The sequence below is a fragment of the Oncorhynchus clarkii genome, chromosome 12, assembly GCF_045791955.1.
Source record: "Oncorhynchus clarkii lewisi isolate Uvic-CL-2024 chromosome 12, UVic_Ocla_1.0, whole genome shotgun sequence".
NCBI classification, from domain to species: domain Eukaryota; kingdom Metazoa; phylum Chordata; class Actinopteri; order Salmoniformes; family Salmonidae; genus Oncorhynchus; species Oncorhynchus clarkii.
Window position 1 is genome coordinate 60,873,606 of NC_092158.1, and position 20,719 is coordinate 60,894,324.

At 42.0% G+C, this 20,719-nt stretch overlaps 1 protein-coding gene across 3 annotated transcripts in view; it reads left to right on the top strand.

The window, feature by feature from the left end:
- LOC139420893 (cramped chromatin regulator homolog 1) overlaps positions 1 to 20,413 on the top strand; it is a 51,850-nt gene extending 31,437 nt beyond the window's left edge. For all 3 annotated transcript variants that reach the window (XM_071171295.1, XM_071171296.1, XM_071171294.1), the window contains 9 exons: positions 610 to 773; positions 3,882 to 3,956; positions 4,075 to 4,156; positions 4,457 to 4,567; positions 8,786 to 8,946; positions 9,164 to 9,356; positions 9,474 to 9,638; positions 14,067 to 14,212; positions 19,723 to 20,413. In XM_071171295.1, coding sequence (XP_071027396.1) covers positions 610 to 773; positions 3,882 to 3,956; positions 4,075 to 4,156; positions 4,457 to 4,567; positions 8,786 to 8,946; positions 9,164 to 9,356; positions 9,474 to 9,638; positions 14,067 to 14,212; positions 19,723 to 19,836 — 1,211 coding nt within the window. In that variant the 3' untranslated portion in view covers positions 19,837 to 20,413. The remainder of the gene's footprint in view (positions 1 to 609; positions 774 to 3,881; positions 3,957 to 4,074; positions 4,157 to 4,456; positions 4,568 to 8,785; positions 8,947 to 9,163; positions 9,357 to 9,473; positions 9,639 to 14,066; positions 14,213 to 19,722) is intronic.
- The last annotated feature ends 306 nt before the right edge of the window (positions 20,414 to 20,719 follow it).

Sequence of the window (20,719 nt, forward strand, 5' to 3'; positions counted from 1 at the left end):
TCATCTCGGGAGTTGATAGGTTTGAAGTCATAAACAGCGCAATGCTTGACGCACAACGAAGAGCTGCTGACAAAACGCACGAAAGTGCTGTTTGAATGAATGTTTACGCGCCTGCTTCTACCTACCACCGCTCAGTCAGATACTTAGATACTTGTATGCTCAGTCAGAATATATGCAACGCAGGATACGCTAGGTAATATCTAGTAATGGATCCCCCGAGCTGACAAGGTGAAAATCTCGTTCTGCCCCTGAACGAGGCAGTTAACCTGATCGTTCCTAGGTCGTCATTGAAAATAAGAATGTGTTCTTAACTGACTTGCCTAGTTAAATAAAGGTGTAAAAAAAAAAAATCTGCCAAATCGGTGTCCAAAAGTACCGATTTCCGATTGTTATGAAAACTTGAAATCGGCCATAATTAATCGGCCATTCCGATTAATCGGTCGACCTCTAACACACACAACCTACACTTATCGAATCTTCTCCAGTAACTCAAGTTTTAGGTCAGAGGACCAATTCTTGAAGTATTGTTTGTCTTTTACCTGTATCTTTGTATGACATCTCATGTACACCAATACTAATTAACTGTAACCTTTGCTTTGAACCCCTCAGGTCGTAACCTCCCGCGGTCTCTGCTGGTGTCTGGGGGGGACTCAGATGGTGGGGTGTTTGCCGTTCCCACCACCCTGCCCCCCAACAGCTCCCGACACTCCCGCATGTTCTCTCCCAACAAGGAGGCCGAGCTCGCCTTTCGACAACAGCTCGACTCAATCAACGTAAGGACCTTTTGCATACTCTCTCCATATTTTGTCTGTCTCAGAAAAATAAACTAGCTGGACTCTATCCATATTTCTTCATTCCTTCCAATCTTTTTATTTTCCCTCTTCAGGGATGCAAACTCGTCACTTTTGTAGATTTTTCGATATACAGTGCATTCGGAAAGTATTCAGACCCCTTGACTTTTACCAAATTATGTTACAGCCTTATTCTAAAATGGAATACATTTACTTTTTAAAATCAGCAATCTACACACAATACCCTATAATGACAAAGCAAAAACAGGCTTTTGGAAATTCTTGCAAATGTATAAAAAAAACAAAACAACAAATGCCTTATTCAGACCGTTTGCTATTTGAGCTCAGGTGTGTCCTGTTTCCATTGATCATCCTTGATGTTTCGACAACTTGATTGGCGTCAACCTGTGGTAAATTCAATTGATTGGACATGATTTGGAAAGACCTGTCTATATAAGCTCCCATAGTTGACAGTGCATGTCAGAGCAAAAACCTAGTCATGAGGTTGAAGGAGTTGTCTGTAGAGCACCGAGACAGAATTGTGGGGAAGGGTACTAAAAAATGTCTGCTGCATTGAAAGTCCCCAAGACTGGTGCGAAAGTTCACTTTCTAACAGGACAATGACCCTAAGCACACAGCCAAGACAACATAGGAGTGGCTTCAGGAACAAGTTTCTGAATGTCCTTCAGTGGCCACCTCCATCAGTTTTCAAATGTTATTTACTGTGATGACGAGCTGGGGCTAGCAAACAGTGATGGGATTTATGTTACATTTGTTCAATCATTGGAGCAGCTCGCTGCATAAGTGAAGTGCATACGTACAGTCAGGTCCATAAGTATTTGGACAGTGACACAATTTCCATCATTTTGGCTCTGTGCACCCCTAAAATGGATTTGAAAGGAAACAATCAAGATTGTGCTTTAAGTGTAGACTTTCATCTTTAATTTAAGGTTTTGTAAAAAGAAAAAAGTATCAGAATTACAACCATTTTTTTTACGTAGCCCACCAATTAAAGGGGCTCAGAAGTAATTGGACAAATAACATGATCATGCATTTAAATTGTGTGTATTAATACTTGGTTGTAACTCCTTTGCAGTCAATGACTGCCTGAGGTCTGGAACCCATAGACATCACCAGATGCTGGGGTTCTACCCTGGTGATGCTTTGCCAGGCCTTTACTGCAGCTGTCTTCAGTTCCTGCTTGTTCTTGCGGTGTTTTACCTTCAAGTGAAATGCATGCTCAATTGGTTTCAGGTCAGGTGATTGACTTAGCCATTGCAGAACATTCCACTTCCTTGCCTTAAAATGGTATTGGTTTGCTTTCGTAGTATGCTTCAGGTCATTGTCCATCTGCACTGTGAAGTGCGTCCAATGAGTTTTGATGCATTTGGCTGAATCTGAGCAGATAATATAGCCCTAAACACTTCAGAATTCATCCTGCTGCTTTTGCCAGCAGTCACATCATCAATAAATACAAGGTAGCCAGTTCCATTGGCAACCATACATGCACACGCCATAACACTACCACCACCATGTTTCATAGATCAGGTTTTTTTTTTTTTTATCTTGGCAAACTCTGATCTGGTCTTGTTTTTGAGGCATAGCAATGGTTTACATCTTGTGGTAAACCCTCTATTTACTCTGAAGTCTTGGTTGTTGACTTTGACACAGATACGCCTACCTTCTAGAGGGTGTTCTTGATCTGGCCACCTGTGAAGTGGTTTTTCTTCACCAGGGAAATAATTATTCTGTCATCCACCACAGTTGTTTTCCGTGGCCTTCCTGGCCTTTTAGTGTTCCTAAGCTCACCAGTGTTTTCTTTGAAAGAATGTACCAAATAGTTTTCGCCACACCTAATGAGTTTTGTGGTCTTTTTTTTTTTTTTTGCCTAATGATGGCTTGTTTCACTGGCAGTGCATGCTCTTTGGACATATCTCAATATTAACAGCAACAGATTCTAAATGCAAATGCCACACTTGAAATCAACTCTAGACCTGTTATCTGCTTCCTTCTAAATTAACTGAGGGAATAACACACACCTGGCCATGGAACAGCTGAGCAGCCGATTGTCCAATTACTTTTGGTCCCTTAAAAAGGGGATGACCACATATAAAAAGTGCTGTAATTCCTACACCATTCACCCGATTTGGATGTAAATACCATCAAAGTAAAGCTGTAAGTCTGCACTTTAAGCTCATATTAAAAATTTAATTTCAACTCATGCTGTGGTAGACAGCTAAAATAATAACTTGGTCAATGTCCAAATATTTATGGACCTGATTCTTTATTTTGCCTGTAGATGAATAACTGAGTACACTGACCCTCAAGCTTACGTCTTCAACAGTTAATGCCACAAGTTTCTAGGCCAAACCCTTTTCTACAGTGAATTGGTGCACGTTACATCATTTTATAAACCATGTTGCAGGCCCTTTTTTAAACTACTTGTGGGCCGCAAGTGTTTGGTTTGATAACAAATTACCTTGTTTAGTAATGTTACCTGGCTAGTTAGATATCAACATGGTACCTTGGCTATGCACATGTTTGGATGGTACAGGAAAAATGTGAAAGGGATAGATAGCCTACTCAAAGAGATGCTTCAAAGGTAGGATGCATATGCCTAATCAATGTTTTAAGCTAAATTCTAAGCTAAATCTGAATCATATCTGTTTTTCTTCTGGTGTTCCTTAAATTATTTTTGGTGCCTAACTGTTGGGAGGTGTGTGAGTGTGTGGTGTGATTGTGAGAGTGTAGGCTATGTGTGTAAAGTTGTAAGCTAAAGATGGTTTCATTTAGGCCAAACCTGAGTGTAACCCTTACTGCCACAATGAAACTGCAGATCATTATACATTTTATATTCCTTCCTACATTCCTCCTGCCTAATCACAGGTAGGCCTTTTGGATATGTGCAAATCAGCTATTTTCGACAGTCATGATTCTACTCTGTATCGTGATACTTGGTTTGGTATCCTATCGTTAGTAAATGTTGGTGTTGCGACAACCTCATTCTGAAAAAGGCCCATTTTTCTTGCAGTTTAGTTGTTTTTTTAACCTTTTTCGGGCCTCTCCAATTTGCATCACTGCCTCTTACAGATGCAGTCAGACATTTTCCTGCCGAAACAAAGGAAAAACCGAAGCCGGCCACTTCGAAAGCCCCTCGTGGTCCAGGTAAGTCTTTCATCTTAGTCCATTGTTTGGTGCACCTATTGAATTGACAGTTATTCTTAGGACAGCTTGAAATCTGAACAGAATGTTTTAATGTGAAATTGTTGTTTTTGTTCCTCAGAGAACTCTGCTCCCCCGCACCACTGGAGACACTCCTCAACACGTCTGCTCCTTCTCCATCCTATCCAACTCATCTGCCACAGGTATGCCACCTGTCAACATAACCCATACACCTAGTTTAAAAATTATAAATTAATTAGAAAACATGCTTTTACTTACCTAATTACAGGAAGGAAGTAGGAATTTTTGAAGTATCGGAGAAACATATATATTTTTTTGTAATTATGTTGCAGGAATAAAAAGCACTGGGGAGCAGTAATATTTTGTGTTCAGGACCAAAAATGTTTTATCCAACTATCTGAACAGGGCTAGAAGTACTCAGCCACACTCACCTCTATAGTTTGGACTTGACTGACTTTTTTCTTCTTACTGTTCCCCCCCAGGAACAGGCTCCTTCCGGCCAATCCAGCCCCGTCTCTCTCCCTCCACCCGTCCCCTCCTCCCCAGAACTCCGCCTATTACCTCTGGCCCTGGGATGTCCAGTCAGCTCTCCAGTACGTACCGCTTCTCTCTACCTGTTCAGGGCCTGAAACTAACTTTTTGGTCCATCAGCCACTGTGGCAGGTAGATTTAAAAAATCTACCAGCTACTCAGATTTCTTTCCAAAATTACACAGAAATTATTATAAAATAAAACCGATAAGCATGCTTTGATGTTTCTAAAACAAATGTATTACTATTAAATAGCCAAGACACACGAGGACAAAGTCTCACTTGAGTAGACTTTAGACCTACCTTGATGCCTGTGCGCTATACATGATTCGTAGTTCTTTAACTTTGTGCGATTCATTTACCAGCTAAGTAACAAAACGGCAGAAATACCTTGAAACCAGCTACTGCAGCATTTACACTATTTATATATGTATTTATATATATTTAAATATATACATTTATATATATATACACACACTAGAGGTCGAACCGATTATGATTTTTCAGCGCCGATACCGATTATTGGAGGACCGAAAAAGCCGATACCGATTAAAATTATATATATATTATTTATTTGTAATGACAATTAAAACAATACTGAATTAACACTTATTTGAACTTAATATAATACATAAATAAAATCAATTTAATCTGCGTAACAGGCAGTCTCTTTATGGAGTGCAACGAGAGAGGCAGGTCGTTATTGCGTTGGACTAGTTAACTGTAAGGTTGCAAGATTGGATCCCCGAGCTGACTGTGAAAATCTGTCTTTCTGCCCCTGTACGAGGCAGTTAACCTACCGTTCCTAGGCCGTCATTGAAAATAAGAATGTGTTCTTAACTGACTTGCCTAGTTAAATAAAGATGAAATAAAGGTGTAAAAAAAAAAATGGCAAATCGGCGCCCAAAGGACCTCTAATATATACACGTATTATATTTTTATATATGACGTGTGTGTGTATACATACATACATACATACATACATACATACATACATACATACGTGTATACATATACATATATGTGTGTGAATACATATTTATTTCAGCTTTTATTTCTTTCATCACATTCCCAGTGGGTCAGAAGTTTACATACACTCAATTAGTATTTGGTAGCATTGCCTTTCAATTGTTTAATTTGGGTCAAACGTTTCGGGTAGCCTTCCACAAGCGTCCCACAATAAGTTGGGTGAATTTTGTCCCATTCCTCCTCGACAGTGCTGGCCTGTGCTGACTTCAACCCCATCGAACACCTTTGGGATAATTTGGACTGATTTGACTGCGAGCCAGGCCTTATCGCCCAACATCAGTTCCCAACCTTGTGGTGAAATCCTGCATGGAGCCTTCACTGTGCGCTGTCACTTTAAGAGCACATCAGCAGTAAGGAAGGAGGAAATAAAGACAGCTCTTCCGGCTCTCTGGGTGTGATCTCTTGGTTGGCGCTACAGTTTGATTGTGTGTGCAATGCTGCAGAAGTCTTGTTTATTTTCAGCTCGTTTAGTTTGTAAAGTGTTTAACTTCTTACGGCTGAAATCCCGCTAACGGGATTGATATGACAACAGCCAGTGAAAGTGCAGGGCGCCAAATTCAAAACAGAAATCTCATAATTAAAATTCCTCAAACATACACATATTTTACACCATTTTAAAGATAAACTTGTTGTTAATCCCACCACAGTGTCAATTTCAAAAAGGCTTTACGACGAAAGCACATCAAACGATTGTTAGGTCTGCACCTAGTCACAGAAAAACCCAGCCATTTTTCCAGCCAAAGAGGGGAGTCACAAAAAGCAGAAATATAGAGAAAATGAATCACTAACCTTTGATCTTCATCAGATGACACTCATAGGACTTCATGTTACACAATACATGTATGTTTTGTTCGATAAAGTGCATATTTATATCCAAAAATCTACGTTCGGTAATGTTTTGTTTCCAAAACATCCAGTGATTTTGCAGAGAGCCACATCAATTTACTGAAATACTCATAATAAACATTGATAAAAGATCCACTATAATTATAGATTCACTTCTCCTTAATGCAACCGCTGTGTCAGATTTCAAAAAAGCTTTACGGAAAAAGCACACCATGCAATAATCTGAGTACGGCGCTCAGACACATAAACAAGCCATACAGATACCCGCCATGTTGTGGAGTCAATAGAAGTCAGAAATAGCATTATGAATATTCACTTACCTTTGATCTTCATCAGAATGCACTCCCAGGAATCCCAGTTCCACAATAAATTTTTGATTTGTTCGATAAAGTCCATAATTTATGTCCAAATACCTCCTTTTTGTTTGCGCGTTTAGTACACATCCGAACTCGGGAGGTGTGGGCAAGTCCAGGGGAAAGTTCAGACGAGAAGTCATATTACAGTTCGTAGAAACATGTCAAACGATATAGAATCAATCTTTAGGATGTTTTTATCATAAATCTTCAATAATGTTTCAACTGGACAATTCCTTTGTCTTTAGAAATGCAATGGAACGCAGCTACCTCTGATGGGAGCACGCCTGACTGAGCTCATGGCCTTCTGGCAGACCCCTTACTCAATCAGCTCTTATTCTCTCCTCCTTCACAGTAGAAGTCTGAAACAAGGTTCTAAATACTGTTGACATCTAGTGGAAGCCTTGGGAAGTGCAATCGGACAAAATGTACACTATCTTGGCTAGGCAAAGAGTTGAAAAACTACAAACCTCAGATTTCCCAATTCCTGGTTGAATTTTTTTCTCCGGTTTTTGCCTGCCATATGAGTTCTGTTTTAGAAACTTCAGAGTGTTTTCTATCCAAATCTACTAATAATATGCATATCTTAGCTTCTGGGCCTGAGTAGCAGGCAGTTTACTCTGGGCACCTTATTCATCCAAGCTACTCAATACTGCCCCCCAGCCATAAGAAGTTAACTCAATCATCGGTGTGACCGCTCTAGGTCCTGGTTGTTATCGTTTGGGACCGCACTGGTTATGGATTGCATAGATTAGTAGCAACATTGTTGCTAAGCTTTGACATACAAACCAAACCATCAGACGGACAGACAGTTCAACTGCAAGCCTGAAGTCAACAGCTAAGATCTCTCCTGCTCCCTCTCTTTCTCTTACCTCTATTGTTCCATTGCTTTACACTGCAGCAGACTTTCTATTTTTCCCATGCGCTTCCCGTTGATGTTCATTGTCGGACTATTATTGCCATGCCAGAAGTATTTGGGTTGACATTTTAGTTAAAGGGGAGGTTGCTTGCAAGTCTGTGTATTGTTATTTGAACTGTATTGAAGTGGTGTGGTACTAATGATATGTGGCCGAGAAGATTTTGGACATTTTAAGGCCTTTGTTTTGTAAATGAACACACCCACATTCATAGCCTCTGCACTCATCCACTGGGAAGTAATAGAGATTATTTCAAATCCTCAAATGTTGATGACTGGGTTCTTTCTTGTAAATTGTTTCTATGAAGTTGCCGTTCAATTGCTCTGCCATTTATTATTATTATTATTATTATTATTATTATTATTATTATTATTATTATTATTATTGTATGAGGTATTATTGGTGGGGTTACCCCTGTGCTGTGACATGTTTTCTATTGTGTGTCTTAGCCAGTGAAGAGTAAAGATATCTGCAAACACAGGCTACACTCTAGGCAGTCTCTTCTGCTGATGTGTATGGGTCTGGAAGTGGTACTTTCTCGATCCTACTCTTTTCCTTTCAGGAGGATTAATACCCGCCTGGTGCCCGAACAAAATCATTATCTTTACACGTCTCTTACAATACCGCTACAACCTCACAAATGCTCTTGTGGAAGAAAGTCCCCTCAGCAATGTTCCAATATCTAGTGGAAAGCCTTCCCAGAAGAGTGGAGGTTGTTATAGTCGCAAAGGGTGGACCAACTCCATATTAATGCCCATGAATTAGGAATGATATGTTTGACGAGCAGGTGTTCACATGCTTTGGTCATGTAGAGTATATTGCAATAAATGTGATCATACTTGGTTATTTCATTAACAAATGTGAGAGAAATTCTCGCACTGTGGAGCCCTGTCCACCCACCAACATGGCTGGTGAAATAGACCTCTTACCCGCCAATGCCAAAATCTACTCTAATTTGGCAGGTGGTGGGTGTTCGGTTTAGGCTCTGGTCATGTTTTATTTTTCTCTTGTTTTTCACCTTTTTAGTCCATCTTCTATTTTAAGGCCCATCTAGGCCAGGCCCACTGATGCTGGAAATTAGCGCACTCAGACTCTTGACAATTTAACGGGTGATGATTCTATGTTTTTCCATCCAGGTGCCATTGACCTGGCAGCCAAGTCAGCAGGCATCATCCCAGGCAGCCCCTGTCGAGAGCTGGAGGCCCCCTGTCCAGACGGAAGGCCCATCTCAACCTCTCACCCTGGAGTGGTGTATGCTGGTCCTCCCCAGCCACAGCTCCTCCAGCAGGCCTCTGAGGTGAGTGGAACGCTGAAAGAAGGGAACGAGAAACGGTCATATGGAGAGATCTAAAAGACAATGTACCCTATCTCTACCTGGGTCGTGTTCAAAAGGCCGGACACTGTTTTGAACAAGGGAGGTGCTACAGGAACTTGTCCAATAAGAGCACAGATTTTCATATATTTTTACACATTAATTCTAACCCTGTATCTTTCTTTCCCTAACCCTCCACCAGGTTTCGCTGCAGAACGGCCTCCCCCCTCCGTCTCCAGGAGTAGCAGGTGACTCGCTCCTCTCCCCGCCCAGCGTGGCTTCTCTGCTGGACATCTCTCTCCCGGGACCCCCAGAGGAAGCGATGGCTCCTGGAGGGCCACAAACACACATCAGTGACTCAATCATTGAGCTGGCCATCAACTCGGCACACTACGGTAAGTGAAGGGGGCGTTGTTAGAGGTGCGTGTGCTTCTAAAATACGATTTTGTACTGTTTTTGTAGTGTAGCCTGATCTGTTTACATTGCTCTCTCGTGCTGTCGCTCTCTCTCAGGTGATGAGGCATCCCTCTCTCCTGCCAAGCTGAATGGTAGTGAGTGCTCTAAGCTCCTACCCTGTACCTCAGTCAGCCCCTCCAGAGGCTGGATCCCTTCCCCCAGCCACGACCCTCAGTGGTACCCCAACGACTCCACTGACTCTTCATTTGGCTGCCTGCTTTGTAAGACGGACACACATACTTTTAAATGTACAGTGGGGCAAAAAAGTATTTAGTCAGCCACCAATTGTGCAAGTTCTCCCACTTAAAAATATGAGAGGCCTGTAATTTTCATCATAGGTACACTTCAACTATGACAGACAAAATGAGGGAAAAAAATCACATTGTAGGATTTTAATGAATTTATTTGCAAATTATGGTGGAAAATAAGTATTTGATTTCTGGCTCTCACAGACCTGTAACTTCTTCTTTAAGAGGCTCTTTTGTCCTCCACTCGTTACCTGTATTAATGGCACCTGTTTGAACTTATCAGTATAAAAGACACCTGTCCACAACTTCAAACAGTCACACTCTAAACTCCACTATGGCCAAGACCAAAGAGCTGTCAAAGGACACCAGAAACAAAATTGTAGACCTGCACCAGGCTGGGAAGACTGAATCTGCAATAGGTACGCAGCTTGGTTTGAAGAAATCAACTGTGGGAGCAATTATTAGGAAATGGAAAACATACAAGACCACTGATAATCTCCCTCGATCTGGGGCTCCACGCAAGATCTCACCCCGTGGGGTCAAAATGTCCACAAGAACGGTGAGCAAAAATCCCAGAACCACATGGGGGACCTAGTGAATGACCTGCAGAGAGCTGGGACTAAAGTAACAAAGCCTACCATCAGTAACACACTACGCCGCCAGGGACTCAAATCCTGCAGTGCCAGACGTGTTCCTCTGCTTAAGCCAGTACATGTCCAGGCCCGTCTGAAGTTTGCTAGAGAGCATTTGGATGATCCAGAAGAAGATCCATATGTCATATGGTTAGATGAAACCAAAATATAACTTTTTGGTACAAACTCAACACGCTGTGTTTGGAGGACAAAGAATGCTGAGTTGCATCCAAAGAACACCATACCTACTGTGAGGTACTGTTTTTCTGCAAAGGGACCAGGACGACTGAGCCGTGTAAAGGAAAGAATGAATGGGGCCATGTATCGTGAGATTTTGAGTGAAAACCTCCTTCCATCAGCAAGGGCATTGAAGATTAAACGTGGCTGGGTCTTTCAGCATGACAATGATCCCAAACACACCGCCCGGGCAATGAAGGAGTGGCTTCGTAAGAAGCATTTCAAGGTCCTGGAGTGGCCTAGCCAGTCTCCAGATCTCAACCCCATAGAAAATCTTTGGAGGGAGTTGAAAGTCCGTGTTGCCCAGCAACAGCCCCAAAACATCACTGCTCTAGAGGAGATCTGCATGGAGGAATGGGCCAAAATACCAGCAACAGTGTGTGAAAACCTTGTGAAGACTTACAGAAAACGTTTTACCTCTGTCATTGCCAACAAAGGGTATATAACAAAGTATTGAGAAACTTTTGTTATTGACCAAATAGTTATTTTCCATCATTTGCAAATAAATTCATTAAAAATCCTACAATGTGATTTTCAGGATTTTTTTTCCTTCTCATTTTGTCTGTCATAGTTGAAGTGTACCTATGATGATAAATTACAGGCCTCATCTTTTTAAGTGGGAGAACCTAAACAATTGGTGGCTGACTAAATGTTTTTTTGCCCCACTGTATATATGTGTATGTATGTATATGTACAGTTGTGTTTATTTATATGAATGTACAGTTGAAGTCGGAAGTTTACATACTGTTGGAGGTTGGAGGCATTAAAACTAGTTTTTCAACCACTCCACAAATTTCTTGATAACAAACTATAGTTTTGGCAAGTCGGTTAGGACATCTGCTTGGTGCATGACACAAGTAATTTTCCCAACAATTGTTTACAGACAGATAATTTCACTTATAATTCACTGTATCACAATTCCAGTGGGTTAGAAGTTTACATATACTAAAAAACAGCTTGAACATTACAGAAAATTATGTCATGGCTTTAGAAGCTTCTGATAGGCTAATTGACATCATTTGAGTCAATTGGAGGTGTACCTGTGGATGTATTTCAAGGCCTACCTTCATGCCTCTACTTGACATCATGGGAAAATCAAAAGAAATCAGTCAAGACCTCAGAAAAACAATTGTAGACCTCCACAAGTCTGGTTCATATTTGGGAGCAATTACCAGACTCCTGAAGGTACCTTGTTCATCTGTACAAACAACAATACGCAAGTATAAACACCACACGTTCCGTCTCCTAGAGATTAATGTACTTTGGTGCGAAAAGTGCAAATCAATCGCAGAACAGCAAAGGACCTAGTGTTGTTGGACCATTTCAGTTTGTCCATGATGTGTACGCCGAGGAACTTAACTTTCCACCTTCTCCACTACTGTCCCGTCAATATGGATAGGGGGGTGCTGCCTCTGCTGTTTCCTGAAGTCCACGATCATCTCCTTTGTTTTGTTGATGTTGAGTGTGAGGTTGTTTTCCTGACGCCACACTCCAAGGGCCATCACCCCTCCCTGTAGGCCGTCTCGTTGTTGTTGGTAATCAAGCCTACCACTGTAGTGTCGTCTGCACACTTGATGATTGAGTTGGAGGTGTGCATGGCCACGCAGTCATGGGTGAACAGGGAGTACAGGAGCGGGCTGAGAACGCACCCTTTTGGGGGTCTCCAGTGTTGAGGATCAGCGGGGTGTAGATGTTGTTTCCTACCCTCACCACCTGGGGGTGGCCCGTCAAAGTCCAGGACCCAGTTGCACAGGGCGGGTTGAGACCCAGGGTGTCAAGTATAATGACAAGTTTGGAGGGCACTAAATGCTGAGCTGTAGTCGATGAACAGCATTCTTACATAGGTATTCCTCTTGTCCAGATGGGTTCGGGCAGTGTGATTACGTCGTCTGGACCTATTGGGGCATTAAGTAAATTGGAGTGGGTCTAGAGTGTCAGGTAGGGTGGAGGTGATATGATCCTTGACTAGTTTCTCAAAGCACTTCATGATGACGGAAGTGAGTAGTCGTTTAGCTCAGTTAGCTTAGCTTTCTTGGGAACAGGAACAATGGTGGCCCTCTTGAAGCATGTGGGACCAGCAGACTGGGATATGGATTGATTGAATATGTCCGTAAACACACCAGCCAGCTGGTCTGTGCATGCTCTGTGGACACGGCTAGGGATGCCGTCTGGGCTGGTTGCCCTGCGAGGGTTAACACGTTTTAAATGTTTTACTCATGTTGGCTCTGGTGAAGGAGAGTATGCAGGTTTTGGTTATGGGCCGTGTCGGTGGCACTGCATTGTCCTCAAAGCGAGCAAAGAAGTTGTTTAGTTTGTCTGGGAGCAAGACATCGGGGTCCGCGACAGGGGCTGGTTTTTGTTTTGTAGTCCGTGATTGACTGTAGACCTTGCCACATTCCTCTCGTGTCTGAGCTGTTGAATTGCGACTACTTTGTCTCTATACTGACGCTTAGCTTGTTTGATTGCCTTGCAGAGGGAATAGTTACACTGTTTGTATTCGGTCATGTTTCCGGTCATCTTGCCCTGATTTAAAAGCAGTGGATCGCTCTTTCAATTTTGTGCGAATGCTGCCATCAATCCACAGTTTCCGGTTGGGGAAGGTTTCAATAGTTGCTGTTGGTACAACATCACCAATGCACTTGCTAGTAAACTCAATCACTGAATCAGTGTATACATCGTTGTTCGACGCTATCCGGAACATACCCCAGTCCACGTGATCGAAACGTGGAATCAGATTGGTCGGACCAGCGTTGAACAGACCTGAGCATGGGCGTTTCCTGTTTTAGTTTCTGTCTATAGGCTGGGAGCAACAAAATGGAGTCGTGGTCAGATTTGCCGAAAGGAGGGCGGCTGATGGCTTTGTATGTGTCGCAGAAGTTGGTAACAATCAATGATCCAGAATTTTCCCAGTCCGGGTCGCGCATTCAGTATGCTGATAAAATTTAGGGAGTCTTGTTTTCAGATTAAACTTGTTCAAATCACCCAGCTACAATAAATGCAGCCCCAGGATATGTGGTTTCCAGTTTACATAGAGTCCAATGTTCTTTCTGGGCCGTCGAGGTGTCTGCTTGGGGGGGGAGAGATATACAGGACTGTGATAATAATCGGAGAGAATTATCTTGGAAATACTAATTGAAATACTAATTGAGTTTATGTAAACTTCTGACCAACTGGGAATGTGATGAAATAAATAATTCTCTCTACTATTATGCTGACATTTCACATTCTTAAAATGAAGTGGTGATCCCAACTGACCTAAGACAGACAATTATTACTAGGATTAAATTTCAGGAATTGTGAAAAACGGAGTTTAAATATATTTGGCTGGTGTATGTATAAACTTTCAACTTCAACTGCATGAATCCAGACACACGTACAGTATATACACACACGCAGCCATTATCACCAGTCTCTGGCCATGATGATTTTCTATTGAACTGAACCTGATGATGAAGCCAATTGAAGCAGGGTTACTCTGAGCCCAGAAGCATTAGCTCAACTGAGATTGTCTTGAATTGTGTTGTCTCAACAGCGAGTCTGGTGTCCCCTGATAAGGGCAGACGAAGCTCCTTGACTCCCTCTGGCCCCTCCAGTGGAACAGCCCTCCTCGGACCCAGATTTCTGGACTGCAACTCCCATGATTCCTTTCAGTCCCGCGGCCTGCCAGACGTAGCGGAGGTAAGACCACCCCAGTAGGAAGCATATTACTACATCCCTCCCTTGCACGATTTTAACCTTTTTTGTTTCTTTACAGTTTAAATCAAATGTATTTGTCACATGCGCCAAATACAACAGGTGTAGACCTTATCGTGAAATGCTTACTTACAAGCCCTTAACCAACACTAGTTTTAAGAAAAATATTTACTAAATAAACTAAAGTAAAAAAATAAAAGAACAACAATAAAATAACAAGAATGAGGCTTTATACAAGGGGTACCAAGTCAACGTGAGGGGGTACAGGTTAGTCGAAACCACACCTACTCAGGACACCTACTCATTCCAGGGTTTTTCTTTATTTTTACTATTTTCTACATTGTAGAATAATAGTGAAGACATCAACTTGATATAACACATATTGAATCATGTAGAAACCAAAAAAGTATTAAACAAATCAAAATATATTTCAGGTTCTTCAAATAGCCACCCTTTGCCTTGATGACAGCTTTGAACTCTCTTGGCATTCTTTCAACCAGCTTCACCTGGAATGCTTTTCCAACCATCTTGAAGGAGTTCCCACATGCTGAGCACTTGTTGGCTGTTTTTCCTTCACTCTGCGGTCCAACTCACCCAAATCATCTCAGTTGCGTTGAGGTCCGGTGATTGTGGTGGCCAGGTCATCTGATGCAGGACTCCATCACTCTCCTTGGTCAAATAGCCCTTACACAGCCTGGAGGTGTGTTGCGTCAGTGTCCTGTTGAAAAACAAATGATAGTCCCACTAAGCGCAAACCAGTTGGGATGGCGTATCGCTGCAGAATGCTGTGGTAGCCTTGCTGGTTAAGTGTGCCTTGAATTCTAAATAAATGACAGACAGTGTCACCAGCAAAGCACCATCACACAACCTCCTCCATGCTTCACAGTGGGAACCGCACATCCGGAGATCATCCGTTCACCTACTCTGCGTCTAACAAAGACATGGTGGTTGGAACGAAAAATCTCAAATTTAGACTCCTCAGACCAAAGGACACATTTCCACTGGTCTAATGTCCATTGTGTTTCTTGGCCCAAGCAAGTCTCTAATTCTTATTGGTGTTGTTCAGTAGTGGTTTCTTTGTGGGAATTTGACAATGAAGGCCTGATTCATGCATTCTCCTCTGAACAGTTGATGTCTGTTACTTGAACTCGGAAGCATTTATTTGGACTGCAATTTCTGAGGCTGGGTTATCTCTAATGAACTTATCCTCTGCAGCAGAGGTAACTCTGGCTGCTCCTTTCATGTGGTGGTCCTCATGAGAGCCAGTTTCCTCGGCGCATGATGGTTTTTGCTTCTGCACTTGAAGAAACTTTCAAAGTTCCTGAATTTTTCCACATTGACTGACCTTTGTCTTAAAGTAATGATGGACTGTCAATTCTTGACATAATATGGACTTGGTCTTTTAGCCTATTTGGTATCTTCTATACACCACCCCTACCTTGTCACAACACAACTGATTGGCTCAAACACATTAAGAAGTAAAGAAATTCCACAAAATAACTTTTAACAAGGCACACCTGTTAATTGAAATGCATTCCAGGTAACTACCTCATAAAGCTGGTTGAGAGAATGCCAAGAGTGTGCAAAGCTGTCATCACACAAAGGGTGGCTGTTTTTGAAGAATCTCAAATATAAAATGTGTTTTGATTTGTTAACACTTTGGGTTATTACATGATTCTATATGTGTCATTGTTTTGATGTATTCACTATTATTCTACAATGTAGAAAAGGGTAAAAAAAATAAAGAAGAACCCTGGAATGAGTAGGCATGTCCAAACCTTTGACTGGTGCTGTACATGTAGGTAGGGGTAAAGTGACTAGTTAATAGATCATAAATATAGAGTAGTGGCAATGTAAAAAAAAAAAAAGAAAAAGTGGGGTCAATGCAAATAGTCCAGGAAACCATTTGAGTAGCTGTTCAGTAGTCTTATGGCTTGGGGGTAGAAGCTTAAGGTTTTTGGACCCAGACTTGGTGCTCCGGTACCGCTTGCCGTGCAGGAGCAGAGAGAACAGTCTGACTGGGGTGGCTGGAGTCTTTGGCAATTTTTATGGCCGTCCTCTGACACCTCCTGGTATAGAGTTCCTAGATGGCAGGAAACTTTGCCCCAGAGATGTATTGGGTCGTACGCACTACCCTTTGTAGCGCCGAGCACTTACCGGGGATGCAACCGGTCAGGATGCTCTCAATGGTGCAGCTGAATAACTTTTTGAGGATATGAGGATCCCATTTCTAATCTTTGAAGTCTCCTGAGGGGGAATAGGCGTTGTCGTGCCCTCTTCACAACTGTCTTGTTGTGTTTGGACAAGGGCTGGGCTATATTGCCAAAATATATCGTATGGTATTTTTCTAATTTGACAGTATGTTTTTGATTTAATTAAAGTGTGGCCACACACAAACATTTATTTCAGTGGGGCTTTCTCCATTCTGATTGTTTTATACTGCTCAATTCAACCTAAAATTGCAGACTGAACGAATGTGTCTCGTTGTCAAGCGACAACAAATGCGCTCTTTGAGTGACGGGTTGGGACTAGGTCTGTGTGGAAAGCGGCATGGAAAGAGAGCGGAGAGGGATGACTCAAGTTGCGGCATAAACCTATACAAATGGACGTTACACACGCTGTATCACATTTAACAAACCAAACATTCAAATACCGTTATAGACGCTAAAGTAAAAACCCAAACCGGTCTGTGCATCAATAACGGTATATAGAAAAATACAGTATACTGCCCAGCCCTAGTTTGGACCATGATAGTTTTATTGGTGATGTGGACAGAAGCTCTCAACCTGCTCCACTACAGCCCCATTGATGAGAATGGGGGCATGCTCGGCCTCCTTTTCCTGTAGTCCATGATCATCTCCTTTTGTCTTGATCACGTTGAGGGAGAGTTTTTTGCCACACTACCAGGTCTCTGACCACCTCCCTATAGGCTGTTTCATTATTGTCGGTGATCAGGCAAGCTTAATGATGGTGTTGGAGTTGTGCTTGGCCACGCAGTCATGGGTGAACAGGGAGTGCAGGAGGGGACTAAGCACCACCCCTGAGGGGCCCACATGTTAAGGATCGGCATGGCAGATGTTGTTGCCTACCCTTACCACGGCCCTTCAGGAAGTCCAGGATCCAGTTCCAGAGGGAGGTGTTTAGTGGAGAGGTCGACCGATTATGATTTTTCAGTGCCGATACCGATTATTGGAGGACCAAAAAAAGCGATACCGAATAATCGGCTGTTTTTTTTTTTTTTGTTGTAATAATGACAATTACAACAATACTGAATAAACACTTATTTTAACTTAATATAATACATCAATAAAATCAATTTAGCCTCATAAATAATGAAACGTGTTCAATTTGGTTTAAATAATGCAAAAACAAAGTGTTGGAGGAGAAAGTAAAAGTGCAATATATGCCATGTTAAAATGCTAATGTTTAAGTTCCTTGCTCAGAACATGAGAACATATGAAAGCTGGTGGTTCCTTTTAACATGAGTCTTCAATATTCCCAGGTAAGAAGTTTTAGGTTGTGGTTATTATAGGAATTATAGAACTATTTCCCTCTATACCATTTGTATTTCATTAACCTTTGACTATTGGATGTTCTTATAGGCACTTTAGTATTGCCAGTGTAACAGTATAGCTTCCGTCCCTCTCCTCGCTCCTACCTGGGCTCGAACCAGGAACACATCGACAACAGCCACCCTTGAAGCAGCGTTACCCATGCAGAGCAAAGGGAATAACCACTCCAAGTCTCAGAGCGAGTAACGTTTGAAAAGCTATTAGCGCGCACCCTGCTAACTAGCTAGCCATTTCACATCGGTTACACCAGCCTAATCTCGGGAGTTGATGGGCTTGAAGTCATGAACAGCGCAATGCTTGAAGCACAGCAAAGAGCTGCTGGCAAAACGCACAAAAGTGCTGTTTGAATGAATGCTTACGAACCTGCTGGTGCCTACCATTGCTCAGTCAGACTGCTCTATCAAATTATAGACTTAGTTATAACATAATAACACACAGAAATACAAGCCTTAGGTCATTAATATGGTCGAATCCGGAAACTATCATCTCGAAAACAAGACGTATTTTCTTTCAATTAAATACGGAACCGTTCCGTATTTTATCTAATATTTCTGTTACCTTGCACAACATTCAATGTTATGTCATAATTACGTACAATTCTGGTAAATTAGGAGGCCCAAACTGTTGCATATACCCTGACTCTGCGTGCAATGAACGCAGGAGAAGTGACACAATTTCACCTGGTTAATATTGCCTCCTAACCTGGATTTCTTTTAGCTAAATATGCAGGTTAAAAAATATATACTTCTGTGTATTGATTTTAAGAAAGGCATTGATGTTTATGGTTAGGTACACATTGGAGCAAGGACGGTCCTTTTTTGTGAATACGCACCGCATCGATTATATGCAACGCAGGACATGCTAGATAAACTAGTAACTATGTGTAGTCAACTAGTGATTATTATTGGTTTTTATAACATAAGTTTAATGCTAGCTAGAAACTTACCTTGGCTTACTACATTCGCATAACAGGCAGGCTCCTCGTGGAGTGCAATGAGGCAGGTGGTTAGCGCGTTGGACTAGTTAACTGTAAGGTTGCAAGATTGAATCCCCGAGCTGACAAGGTAAAAATCTGTCGTTCTGCCCCTGAAAGAGGCAGTTAACCCACCGTTACTAGGCCGTCATTGAAAATAAGAATGTGTTATTAACTGACTTGCCTAGTTAAATAAAGATTTAAATAAAGGTGAAAAAAAAAATTGGCAGAGTCGGTGTCCAAAAATACCTATTTCCAATTGTTTTGAAAACTTGAAATCGGCACTAATTAATCGGCCATTCCGATTAATCGGCCGACCTCTAGTTTAGTCCCAGGGTCCTTAGCTTATTGATGAGCTTTGAGGGCACTATGATGTTGAACGCTGAGCTGCAGTCAATGAACAGCGTTTTCTGTTGTGAGCCATGACCAGCCTTTCATAGCATTTCATGGCTACTGACATGAGTGCTACGGGTCAGTAGTCATTTAGGCAGGTTACCCTGGTGTTCTTGAGCGCAGGGACTGCTTGAAACACGTTGAAAATGTCAGTGAAGACACTTGCCAGTTGGTCAGCGCATGCTCGGGGTACACATCCTGGCAAGCCGTCTGGCCTTGCGAATGTTGACCTGTTTAAAGGTCTTACTCACATCGGCTACGGCGAGTGTGATCAGTCGTCCGGATCAGCGGGTGCTCTCATGCATGCTTCAGTGTTTGTTGCTTGCCTCAGAGTGCAAGTCACTTATCTCGTCTGGTAGGCTTGTGTCACTGGGCATCTTGTTTAGAGTTTGAATCCATTATATTGTAGTATTTTTTTATTTTATAACAACAAATTCATTATTTTTGGGCATGTTTATCAAAAACAAGATTCAAATGTTGGTCACTCCAATACTCTGGAAGCATGTTCTTCAGCCATTCAGTGACTATCTAATATGTGGTTATCTTCATCCCTGCAGGTAGACACCCAGCTGGCCTGCATGATGAGTGAGAGCAGCGTGGATTACATCGCCCGCTTCAACGATTTGGCACAGGAGCTGGCTGTCACAGAGCCGCACCTCACACCCTCATAAATTTGAAATAATCTGGGGCAGGGTTTAGGATCTGTCTGTCACAGAGTTGCCCCTCCCACTCCTTCAGAAGTGCAAGGATTTTGGGGGTGGAGAGACACTCCTTCACCTATATAGTTTGTGAAAGAAAGTGCAATAACCAAGGCCATTGGCCTGAACAGAAGAAGCACTCAGATCTACCTTGGCACAGTCCAACTGGAACAGGTTTAAACTCTTTGATGGTTTCTAATGGGTTCCGAAATGGTTTATTCTGGTTCTGAAGGCCTGTGGAGCGGTTTTAACTGGTTCTGATTGGTTTAAAATCGATTTCAACTGATTCTGATGGGTTCAATCTGGCATGTTTGTTTGGACCATTCTGTCTGTTCTGCCTAGCGAGCCACCCTTTAAAAAAATATGAATCCCGTTTATAAAACACAACCTCATGTAAAGAAAACAACAATGCCATATATGAACAAAAGACGGGGTCTGTCCTTGTCCTCTTGTCTCCCTCTTCCCTCTGAGAAATATCAAACCGAAGACATTTGAATGCAAAATGTAAATGTCAGACAAACTTGAAAATAACTACTGATGAACTTCTGAACTGCTGGTAGCGTGTCCTTCTCCGTCTTGTCAGTTTAATACGTCCACGTGAACTAACACCACTTAATAATTTAATCGGTTGAAACTGAACAAGCCATATGAGTGGAACTGATATGAATTTGTATCCCAGGCCAAGCATTCGTGTCCCTCCCTCCATATCAATGCAAAAAAGTTTGACACTCCACTTGAACATCTACTCCAACTCACCCTGTTTTCTTCTCAACCAATGCTTTGAAACTTCCTAAAAGCTCATTTCAGTTTTCTGTAGCAAAGTGTTTTGTAACTTTGCGCCCTACTGAATGCAACC